This window comes from Equus quagga, chromosome 11 (assembly GCF_021613505.1).
Source record: "Equus quagga isolate Etosha38 chromosome 11, UCLA_HA_Equagga_1.0, whole genome shotgun sequence".
Lineage (NCBI taxonomy): Eukaryota > Metazoa > Chordata > Mammalia > Perissodactyla > Equidae > Equus > Equus quagga.
Window position 1 is genome coordinate 46359252 of NC_060277.1, and position 12145 is coordinate 46371396.

At 35.1% G+C, this 12145-nt stretch overlaps 1 protein-coding gene across 11 annotated transcripts in view; it reads left to right on the forward strand.

Moving 5' to 3' along the window:
* The window catches only part of SNAP91 (synaptosome associated protein 91), a 140397-nt gene that overhangs the window by 59211 nt on the left and 69041 nt on the right, over positions 1 to 12145 (forward strand). For all 11 annotated transcript variants that reach the window (XR_006890796.1, XR_006890797.1, XM_046677284.1 and 8 more), the window contains exons 8-9: positions 3784 to 3890; positions 8069 to 8110. Coding sequence is in view for 9 of the 11 variants with exons in the window: in XM_046677284.1 (XP_046533240.1) it covers positions 3784 to 3890; positions 8069 to 8110 (149 nt within the window). In the remaining 2 variants the exon portion in view is untranslated. The remainder of the gene's footprint in view (positions 1 to 3783; positions 3891 to 8068; positions 8111 to 12145) is intronic.

Sequence of the window (12145 nt, forward strand, 5' to 3'; positions counted from 1 at the left end):
ATAAATAACAGCTGAAAAGGTACAAGAAGACTGCTTCTGCCTCAGTTTCACCTTCCAAATCTCCTATAGGTCTGTCTAATTTGCAGAACTAAGTTTTCATCCAGAACCCTGGCTTCTCATAAGTCTAGAAAAACATGGAATGGAGGTTGGGAGTGGCAGTCACCTACATCGAATACAGCGCTCTTAGAGAAAAATCTTTAGTGGAGAAAGATTCTGCCCATAATATGCAGTTCAAAATTGTATTACCTTTATTTCAAGTGTGAGAGTTTGTCGGTAAGCCCAATAAGATAGATTTTTCCATTCTCTCTTGCTGGCTTATCTTACTCTTCCTTAAAATGTGAGTTTTTGCTAAAGTTCTTTTCTAGCCATCTACTGTTCTGCTTTTTCTGTACATTCGTCATTGGAAAGCTTATCTCCATTATGCTGAGTCCAAAATCTATTATTTCAGTCCTTACCTTTCTTCTGAACTTCAGTTTCACGTCGTCTTCTTTGAAGACACTTAAATTTAGGTATTGTGTTCTTACCTAAAACTCAGCAATCTCTAACACTGAACTCCTGAATTTACCCTTCCTAATCTCTTTATTTCTGTTTATGTATAATTAGTCTTTTAAACCTGTAACCTCAGTTATCTTTGAGTTGCTCATCTTACTCAAATCCATACCCAGTCAGAAATGGAGTTCTGTTGATTCATTCTCGTATTCTCTCACCAGTGTGCCCTTGTTGCATTCCCACTTCTGCTTCAAGAACATTGGATTTATTGCCTTTACAATTCATTTAGCAATTAAACAGGTTAATCCAATGGATTCTCCTCTGTTGTTGTCTTGAGCAGCTACTTAAATGCTGCTCTCCTTTACTGTTTATGTTGAGTTCACAGGTAGACTGTAGTAATACATTTTCTCTTTATGTTAAAATAAATACTCAATAAATATTTTTGTTTCACTTAATTTGGAAAAGATAGTCTATTGGCTAAGACTAGCCCCAGAAAAGGAGGAGAGTTATACCTTTTCATATTAAAGTTCTGGCTTTTCTAAAGTGGTAGAGGTGTACGTTGTTGCCTTACAACATTCTCGTGCTGAGTGGCCTTCATTCATTGTTGTCGTCAAATGGTTCCTGTAAAAGTAACACTGTAGAAGATAGCTTCACTTAGTATCCTAAGTATTTTGGGACAGGTATATCTCTTGTTTACTAAATAGTGCTAGGAATTAACTGTGTAAACATGTTATGGGTTAGTTCTAATCAAGGACTTCATGACTGGTTCTCTGTGTCCATTGTTGGAATGCACATCGGTGCTGCAAATCTGTCATCACCGTCATGAAATTGTGACGTGCGAGTAAGAAGATGCTTCCCTTGCTGACTCATGGCCGTTACTGACAGTCCACCTGCGAAGTCTCGGTTTGTTTCACGGGGCTGAGCTTTTCATCTGGTGCTTTTCCTGGGATGACTGCTCTGTGAAGGTTAAAACTAATATGACAAGGGAATTTATCAGCTCTTTATAAAGAGTCTTGTTAGAAATATCAAATTTTTTCATTTCAAAAGTTGAAAATCAACATATGTTATCTTTGGCATGAAAGAAAGAGGCTCATTTCTGGGTAGCTCATCCCCTCTGTTGAAAGTATTCATTTCTCTGGGGCCTTCCCTGGTCTCTAAGGGAACAAGGGAAATTCACAGCTTTGCATGTATTCATGCATGTTGCCTTTCTGTGGCATTACCATGGTTCTAGAAACAGTTATGAAATTATAAGTTAAAGCTATAATGATTGAATCTTTTTTGTTGCTGAATCCTAAATTACCATGAAAGATATAAACGATTTTAAAAGCATCCAGAGGAAACAGAGAAAAATTAAAATTTTGATGCACTGGTTCTAAAAGGAAATTGAGATTCTTCAGTTTGATTTATCTTTTTCTCTTATTGCTGAATATCTGATGCAAAGAAATAAACTTAGATTATAGTAAAGTAACTTAGACATTTGGAAGAAATTGTTTATGTGAAGATTGTTGAACAGGAAAGAAAGGAAAGTATGTTTTAGCAGAATAAGTCCTTATTTTCAAAAGTTTACACTAAAAAAGATTTGTTTCCTTATGGCACCGTGATTCTATCTACAGCATTATAAAATAAGATAGAGTGAATAAAGAAAGTATCTTTAGATTTGGCCATTCTTTTGGGCTCATTTTCCTTTCAAATCTTAACAAGCAGGAAACAGTATGTGTTTGTTTTCTTGATCTTTTTGCTTCCCTTGAATATCCTACAGGGCAGGTCCATGTTAAAAGTAAAATTACCAAAAGTCTGTCAACAGAGGTAATGAGTAGCTACCCTCGATAATTAATTCTTTGTGTAATTATATATTAGTAAACCTTTCTTGAGAAAATTAAAAATACTTTTGAGGTAGTAAAATTACATGCTGAATGAAATCAAGAACTTTCAAGTGTGAGAAAATATAAAAATAGCATGTATTTAACCATGTGCAAATATAAAGTAACGAAGACACTGGCCGGCAGTTATGATCCAGAGTTGCCTGGGAGCTGTTACAGACGTTAACCCACTGTGTCTCCGTCTGCAATGTCAATAATTATTGCCTGAATGAATTGATGAATGACTGGCTGGCAAAAACACTGATGAAGTGCTGGTTTTCTTCAAACTGTATGTGGAGAAAATACATTCTCATACTGCAGTCATAACAGGGCTATAGTACCTTTGTTGTTGTTAGTGCCATCAGGTCAGTCCCAACTCCTTGTGACCCTGTGGACAGCGGAGCAGAACCCTGCCCGGTCTTTTTGCGCCATCCTCTCACCTTCCGGTGCTCTATCAGACAATGCTCCACTGCTGTTTGTAGGGTTTTCATGGCCAGTTTTTTCAGAAGTGAGTGGCCAGATCCTTCTTCCTAGTCTGTCAGCTCTGCTGAAACCTGTCCACCATGGGTGACGTTGAAAGGGTGGTGGCAGAGCTTTCAGCATTGCGGCAACGTGCAGCCACCACAGTATGACAATGGACAGATGAGTGATGTGGTTCCCTGACCAGGAAACAAAACCAGGCGGCAGCAGTGAGAGCTCTGAATATTAAGCACTAGGCCGCCTTGGTACCTTAATGACTGTGAATTCTAGTCTTGGGAGTGCAGAATACAGCAGCGAAGGGGTCCTCTGTTTTCTGTCTAGAAAGCTACAGGCTGAGAAAGAGGGTTCGTTTAGAGACTAGAAAGTCATAAAGAGTTTGGCAAACCAAATGTTTTTCACAAAACTCCACTATTTTTTATAGCTAAAAGACTCATTATAATATCTGAAAGAAATAATTTATGACCAATAAAAGCAAGTATCAATTTATATGAGGTGTAGACAATTTAAAGAATTCTTTAATTCAGGAAAGTTTATAGGATATTGCTTTTATAATATATGAATTACTGCTTCATCGTGAACTAGTAAGAAAATAAGGACGCTGTAGAGTGCGGTCATAACTTTTGAGGTTGTCATCAGCAAGAATTTGATGCTATTTTCCAAAACAGAACACTGGGATATGTGGATCACGAGTTTAACCTGTTGTGACAGTTCATGTATTCTTCTGCTTTAGTTGTCTATCCATTATTTAAATTGTTTCACGTGAGACGCCTTGGGACGTAACACCTTTGTTAAACTACTCAGGCCCCCCTTGTTTTGGGGCTTTAATACCTCATTTAGGTTTTAGTGCCAAGCGTTGTGATTCAAACATTAATTCTTTTAAGTAATAATATTAACGTAAGCTTAGAAGAAAGTTGAATATAATACTCTTTTCAAAATGCTTATCTATCTCTTCTAGAAAAGTTTTTTGAAATGAAGAAAGGACAATGTAAAGATGCTTTAGAAATTTATAAACGCTTTCTAACTAGAATGACGCGGGTGTCCGAATTCCTCAAAGTCGCAGAGGTAAGTAATACTAAGCTTTGTTGGGAATATAATTTAAAAATAACTCGTGTATCTGGAGTAAATGATAGAATTTATAACTGGCAAGACATTCTGCCACAGTCACAGTGTGTTAGGGTTGGAAGTGACCGCAGAAGTCATGTCATCCAGCTTTTCTCAGGGCTGTACTGTGCACTCGCTCATCCCAGTCAGTGTCCTTCTGTGTTCAAACTAAAGTTTCGTGGATAACGAGTTCATTTAAAGCTTCCCAAGGTGATCTGTTCCTCCATTCCACCTAATGGCTACCTTTGATTGTAAGAAAGTGCTTCCTTTTTATGGGACCCAAGAAAAAAGCCTTTAGAAAAATCCATCCATTATTCTTAGTGTGTAAATGAAATCATAAAATCTGACTTTTCTTAGTTTGTCAATGATTTAAATACAATGGAAAAATTAAACAGTATAATTTTATGAAGCTTATAGATTGTTTCTTAAGGATATTTCTTTATACTTAAAGTAACTGTAATCCTACAGTTGGTGTTCCTGAGGTTATCTGTAAATTGGTGTTTTCTCTTACAAAATCCAATTATTAATTCAGACTGATACTGGAAATTATGACAACCTTTTCATTGTAGTTCTTTGGCAAGATGACAAATGTCAGCTAACTGATTGCTAGGACTGGCTGGAATGCTGTATGAGACGGGTTCCGAAACTCAGCAGCCAAAGGAAGCAGTTCTGTGGCTGTGGGACATTCGTGCCAAAATTTTGCGATTTTTTTGCCATTTTGAGAATGTAGCGCAGAACAAGCATTTTATACACACAATTTCAAAAGCACTCTAGTCTATGCGTTATCTTTCAAATCTCATTAATAATTGTCACCTTCAAATTCTAAGACCAAAATAATATTGCAGGATGCTGTCTCTTCAGCTTTGATCCATATGGCTTGTCATCAGAATAAAAACCTTTTTTTTATATAACATGGGAAACAAAAGGTGAAGATTAGCTTAGGTAAATTATATATACATTGCAGCTCGTTCATGTATATTTCCTCCTGGACTTACTGATGGTGGTGGTCTTTAAAGAAAGATAAAAATGCTTGAACTTTTACTTTTGTTGTTACACAAGAATTATTTTTTTGTATTTGAGAGGATTTTCCCATGGTTTAACCATAATTCTCAATATAGTCTAGCAAAATTTGCCTAATTTCCTTCGGTGAAATATCAGTTATTCCTAAGCACCCAGAGCAGAAGATTATTTTGTTCCTCCATTAGTTTCTGTTGCACATGCTTCCCAGTTTTCCCATTTATATTGTATATATCAGATAGGTAAGGAGGTGGACATGTGACAGTCTGAAGTATGCATTTCTCTAATCAGCATAAAAAGGCTGAGCTCAAGGTCTCCAGGAGAAAGAGGGGTACTTATCAATTTCTTCTATTTTTACATGTAAAATTTTACTTCGTGTCTGTTGATAACATCCTGTTAACACAGACCCAATTCAGGCCATTGAGGAGGCACACAGAAATGTGATGTCATTTTGGGAGTCTGTATTTAAATAACTGAATAATAAATACTTTACCTTAACATTATGTTTAAGACTTTTTTATAGAATGAATAGTAACTTACAAAATTATTTTTTACTAGAATAAACATTAAACCACTATGAGATAAAAACATAACCATTTGTGTTTTCTTTCACACTTAAATTACATTGTTCATAATTTAAACACTAATTGTTTGAATACCAGTTTTGAGTAGTTTGGTTATGATTGGTTAATGTAGAAATTTTTCAGCAAAGCTTCTCTCTCTATCAAACAGTACTTATGTGGTGTACATATGTATGGACTCATACCCAATAGCTACCCTGTAGTTAGTCCATTTATCTCAAGATTGTGTAGAAGACTTCCAGGATGTCATTCCAAAACTAATATATATCTCATATATATATATATATAATATACGTATATTGACTGTGGCAAATGTTAGCAATACATTGTCCTTTGTATTAAAAGAAATGTGGAGTAGTTGAACAATTTCTATGGAAATACTCAAATTTCCCAGAGGAATTCCTTAAAGTGCAGAAAACTTCCCATGTTTTGATTCTTATACAGAAGTCTTCTAAAGCAGACAACTGAAACTTTGTAAAATGGTTGTGTTACAGATAATAGGCATTCCTGCTAAACACACTTTTCCTTTTATAGAACCAAGTTATTCTTAGTTTGCTATTCCAAGGTAAATACCAAGTCATAGGAGTTATATCTCCTAGAATATTTGCAGACCGAAAGTGATGAGATTTCTGTAATACAGTTACACTTTAGCTTGATCCTCCAGTTACATTGTGGTTCAGAAGTTGAGGGCAGTAAAAATAGTAATGCCAAGGAAGAATTCCCAATCTGTGTCTTTAACAGAATTAGCCATTTAAGAGAAACATGTCACCTTTTACCAAAGTGATTCCAATATTAGGGATCCATAATACTTTAATTTCAAAAATACTGACTTCATTCATACTAATGTTTTTAATGGGTCATCTAAAGAGGTATTAAAATATAGAAATAAATGGAATCAGATTGCCTTAGCATTATAATTTCCATAATTTGTAATAATATGAGTGAATTAGGGAAGCATCAGTGGATGTCGTAAAACCAGAGCTCAGTCATTAAGGGGTAACGTCTGTACTTCCGGGAGGCATCTCCAGCATAAGGTGGCCTAGAGGGGTGAGGGCCAGTGCTCTAATCCAGTGGTTCTCCACAGCAGGGGATTTTGTTCCCCGCCTCTTCTGCAGGGGATCTGGAGACATTTTTGGTTGTCACAACTGGAGGAAGGGGAGGGCTACTAACAGCCAGTGGGTAGAGAACAAAGATGATGTTAACATCCTGCAGTGCATAAGACAGCCGCAACAAAGAATTATCCTAAAATGTCAACAGTGCAAAGGCTGAGAAACCCTGCTCTAGACGTAGAAAAGGCAAAGGGAAGAAGTTAGCTCAACATTTGATATGCAAGTGGCTCCTCCAAACCCCATCTTCCTTACTGTCTTTGTAGGAACCCAACACTTAGACTTCATGTATTTGCTTCGACTCTTCCACCAGCATAATCAAAGCACGTCCTCTCTCAGAGAGACCTTGGTTTGACCCGCTTTGTTTCTTTGAGACTCAGTTTCATCAGTTATATAAAATGAGACAATTGAAGTTATGATTTATATTCTCTCCAGTGTTTCACTCTGAATAATTTTCAAACTTACAAGAGTTAGTAGAGTAGTATAGTGAACACCTATTTATGATCTTCATTGACTCACCTTTATTAACATATTCCCATATTTGCACTTGCGTGCACTCTCTTTTTCTCTCCTTCTGCCTCCCTTCCCTCGACTCCCTTCCTTCCCAAGCTACCAAAATAAAAATTCATAAGTGCTTTTACCTAGCAATTCCACTTCTACAAATGTATCCTACAGATGTGTCCACAGGTGCAAAATGGTGTGTGCAGCATTGCTTACAATGGCAAGAGATTGGAAGCAACTTCACTGATGGGTGACATGAAATAAATTATAGGACAAGAAAGTTCTATGCAGCTGTTAATAAAAGGAGGAATCTCTGTGTATTAATATGGATATAGCTCTAAAATATACTGTTACATGAAAAATGCAAGTCTAGTGTAGATAATATGCTATTATTATGTAAGAATGGGGGAAATAAATATGTACTTAAATATTTCATAGTTCTTTGGATATACATAAAGTAAGTCTGTGAAGATACATAAGGAACTAACAAAATGTTCCTCTCTGTGGAGGAGGGGTGGGAACTACACCCTGAACAAGTTAGTAAAACTGAATGAGCACTCCATGTCCAGAGGACTTACTGGGTGTAATTAACAGTTTAAATTTAGTTTAAGCATTTTTTAAGATTTTTAGCTGCCAGTGACATATAAGAGACCTTTAAATTTTACACCTCATTTTCTTAAGTTCCTTTTTGGGGTTCTAACAAAATTCTGTACATTTGTTATATCTGACTATATGAATGAAGTCATTGCTCTATTATATTGAGTGGAAAACTACGCAATGAGCAAAGTGAGATTGATGTATATAATAACAATTCTCTTACACTGAGATTGAGCTGTAGTTTTAACTAATTCTGTAGGTGATTTTCTATTAAATGCAAAGGAATTAACTTTTAAAAGTTTCCATTAAGTAACTTCTTATTTTTTTTAATCCACAGCAAGTTGGCATTGATAAAGGTGACATTCCTGACCTCACACAGGTAGGTGATTCTCTGAGTGGAAGATTTAGTATGCATGAAATTATTATTCCATAGTTTGCCATAAATGATTTTACCTAGGGCATTCTTTGTAAGCATTTAATGCATTTTTAATTTAGGCTAACCAACCTTCTTAGAAATTATTCTAGCTTACTTATTTTTTATAGCTATTGAATGTATTTCTGGAGGTAATATAAAGATTTTCCAGCCCATATAACATGGTTTTTTTCTTAAAGGCAACTGAATTTACTTATTGGGCTCATCTTTTAATTCTTGAACTTGAATCAAAAGGAAGCCTTGAATAATGTTAAAAAAGTGCTTTATCTATGAAAAGTGACTGTTCGTAGGCATATAAGCAGAACGTTTGGGCTGTTCTTCCTGCTTGTTCTCCTAGTTTTCAGCATGTCCCTGTTATGAAGGAGGGGCCTGAATAGGGAGAACTCTGAAATCATAGTTCTACTACACTGATACAAGTCTTCTCTATGAAGTAGAGGAATTTCTATATATAAAAGAACCTTTTTAAAAAAGTAGTAGTGGTAAATGAGTGATTTTTCTGGGGACAATCTAATAAGTAAAAACAATGGTAGCGCTTCCTTATCAATCCTTTTATCCATCAAGAGGGTACATTGTAGAGTTCCGGAAATACAGACTCGAGATCATTCACATGTGCAGAAGTACTCTATGCCCTTTCTCCTAATTGACAGGAACTGTTTTTAGTTAATCAACTAACTCATCACTCTGTTATGGTAAATTTCTGTCCCAAATGTGTCCTTTAGCTAGAGATAGTCAGATGATGGGAGAGAATAGAGAGCTGGTATCTTATATACCAGTAATGAATATATGAGTTTTCTGTCTTTGTAAATTAAAAACGTCATTGTCTATTTGTAAATAAAAAAAAGTCTGAAGAAAACTGTCATAATGAAAGATTACCCACTTTTTAATAGTATCAAAATATGTTGAATAATTTACTATCTTTATAATCCCTTGAAATATTTCCATATTTAAAATAATGTTAACCTTAAATTTTTATTAAAAATTAGAGAAACCCAAAGTAATGGTCTCTGTATTTATATTATTAAAATAGCAATTGAATACCAAGAATTCTTCATAAATAAAATTCACAAAACAAGTCAGAACATGATGGCATTGTATGTTTTAGTTTAAAAGTTGAAAAATAGCTCCTTCTAGTAGACATAACATTAATATGAAATATTTTTGCTACCTTGAGAAGACAGTGTTCTTTGATCAGGCACAGACCTGAATAAGATATTGGTATCATTTTGGATATGGCTAGAAATTGTGTGCAAAAAGTACTATTAAAAATCTCTTAGATGTAGATTTATGAATTTTGTAATCCTGTAATAAAAAGCAAAGAAAATCAGAATGCTTTCATTTTAAATTATTTAATTATAATAAACATTTACATTGCAACCAGATAAAGAATACATGTTAACTTAAAAAAAGGTCGATATTAAAATATTTAGCTCAATGAATAGCTTTTCGAAATGGTAAATCATCTTTCTTTCACCTCCATAGATATCTCTCACTGTAGAGGAAAAGAAAAACGTAGTATACTGTTAGAGAGGCTCTCAGTTAAGAAGAAAGTAGGTCCTCGTTCGCCTCACTTAGTTTGCACAGAGTCTGAAGGGAAACACAGGACGATTTAAAAGAATACTTAAATACCTTTTTGTTTTTAAAATTAGAAAATCGTAGTATATCGCTGAAAGAAGGAGTCACATACTTGGGTTTAATTTTTAATGATACTAGAACATTCATTATAATTGATATAATCTTCTTCTCTCAGTGGTCCAGAGACATAATATTTTACTTAATGATGTATGTTGTGTGTTATCATAACTTGGGGAACAGAGACCTCATCCTTGAAGAAGATAAAACCTTGCCCTGAGTTTAGCAGAAAGCTATTCTGTGGTAGAGATTCATTAAAATCTGTTATCACTCTTTCCTCTGCTTTTGTTATGACTTTAAGAGCCACATAAACTTCAATATTAACATTTATTTTAAAATAAGTAATAAAAAATCCTCTAGCTGATTTCTCCAGTGTGTATTTAAATGTCAATATGAGAGTATTGTATGCTTCTGAAATTTCTTAATGAGTAACCAAATGGTGATTTCTGCTGGGATCATGAGCAACAGAGCTAAACACACTCCCTAATTCTTATCTAGAGCCCCTTCCAGCTCTAATGGAGGCTTCTGTTTGGGGATTAGACCCACTATTACAGTTTGATCAGGTCCCAGCTGGAATGTAAGCTGCTCTAAGTTTGTTTCTTTAGACAGTGTTAGACTGGGATTAATCTGGAGATGGGTCAAAAATACTAAGTTGTGTGGACTCAGTTTAACACCTTTGAGATTAGGTTCTACTCTCTGCCAGGCTTCTCTCTGGCCACGATGGCCACTGAATCTAGCCATAGCAATGAACAAAACACCCAACATGGAAGATGGTTAAAGAGGAGTTGGAGACCAGAAGGCCTATCTTGCCTGGGAGTAGCAGTAGGCGTTGGAACTGAAAAAGGATTAGAATTCCTCTTGTGGGAAGATGGAAAAGGGGAATTTAATGGTATCTTTGAAGTTAGAAAATGCACAATAAATACCAGTGTGGTCGTTTGTAGCCCTGTTTACATTGTGCATATAATATCATCATAACTGCATTTAGATGATTTACGAATATCAATGAAATTCTTAAAAATATTCACAAATTTTCGGAAGTGCTATATTGAAGTGAATCAGAACTGAAATACTCCCCCTCAACCTTTCAAATGGTTTCTTAGATCTAATGATCAAAAATTCAGATTATCTTTTGGTTGTTTTTTTTTTTTCCATTTGGTTTTAATGATGCTTTGGAATCTACAGCATCTATGTTGTAGATGGATGCCTCCTATTTGGTCCTGGACTCACAATCAGCTATGAATTTGTTCCAAGAAAGGGATTTTCAAAATACTATTTCCTGGTTGGTGTGTGTGTATTCCAAATTTAAAATATCTCCATTTATGAAAAACATCTTAGGTTTTGATCCCAGGAATTCTGGTTGATCTGAAAACTACTGGTAAAGAAAAGTCTCCTTTTAAAGACTGTACCACTGATGAATCGGTAACCATGATGCATTGCTGTTGTCTGTTAGCTTTCACAGGCTGACTCTTGTTCTTTGGGTTGATGTTTCCATATGATTGGTCTTTTGTCCTTGGCATTTTTAAAAAATAATTAACTAAAGATACTGCTAGCTATCCTCTGTTATCTTAAGTTCCTTTTACAACAGCAGAGGCATTCTCGAAGTTTTGGTCTTTGGAAATTTGAGACAGTTTTCGTTTATTGTCTACTACATGCCAGGATGTGCTCATGCCATAGACACAGTTGAGAAGGTGGCCGACATTCCTGCATTCCTGAACATTACTATCAAAGTAGTTTACTTTAAATTTTCTTCCTTAAATTATTAAGAAACTTTGCAAAAAGGATGAAATTGTAAACTATCCTCCTGGTCTTGGGGTTTATTGTGTGTGTGTGTGTGTGTGCGTGTGCGTTTTAGATAACTAAGAAACTTTATAGGAGAAAATACTACCTCTTTTTTTGTTATTCCATATTTTTCCCTATTTTGTGACTGTAAGTAGCATTTGTCTTTTTAAAAACAGGTTTAGCACAGAATCACATTTCCTTTACATCGCAATTAACATTTAGAGGACCCACATCTCCTAAGTGGAGAGAGGTTCTATGGCTGGATATGTTTTGTCCTTACTGTGATCCCAGTGAAAAAATTGGAAATAGGAAAAGTTTAAAGTTATATGGCCAGGCTGCCTAGGTTCCATCACTAGTATTATTATAATAATAATTATTATTATGACAATTTTGAAGTTATTAGGTGTGAATTCACCTAAAAATTGTAAAGCCATTCCTATTTTCTTCCCTTTAGGGTTACAGTGTACATTCTATTTATTAAATGAGAACGTCTTTATAATTTACTATTTGTTCTATAGAGCACAATTTCCTTTATCTCTTACAAATTCATTTTATAATTTACTATTTGTTCTA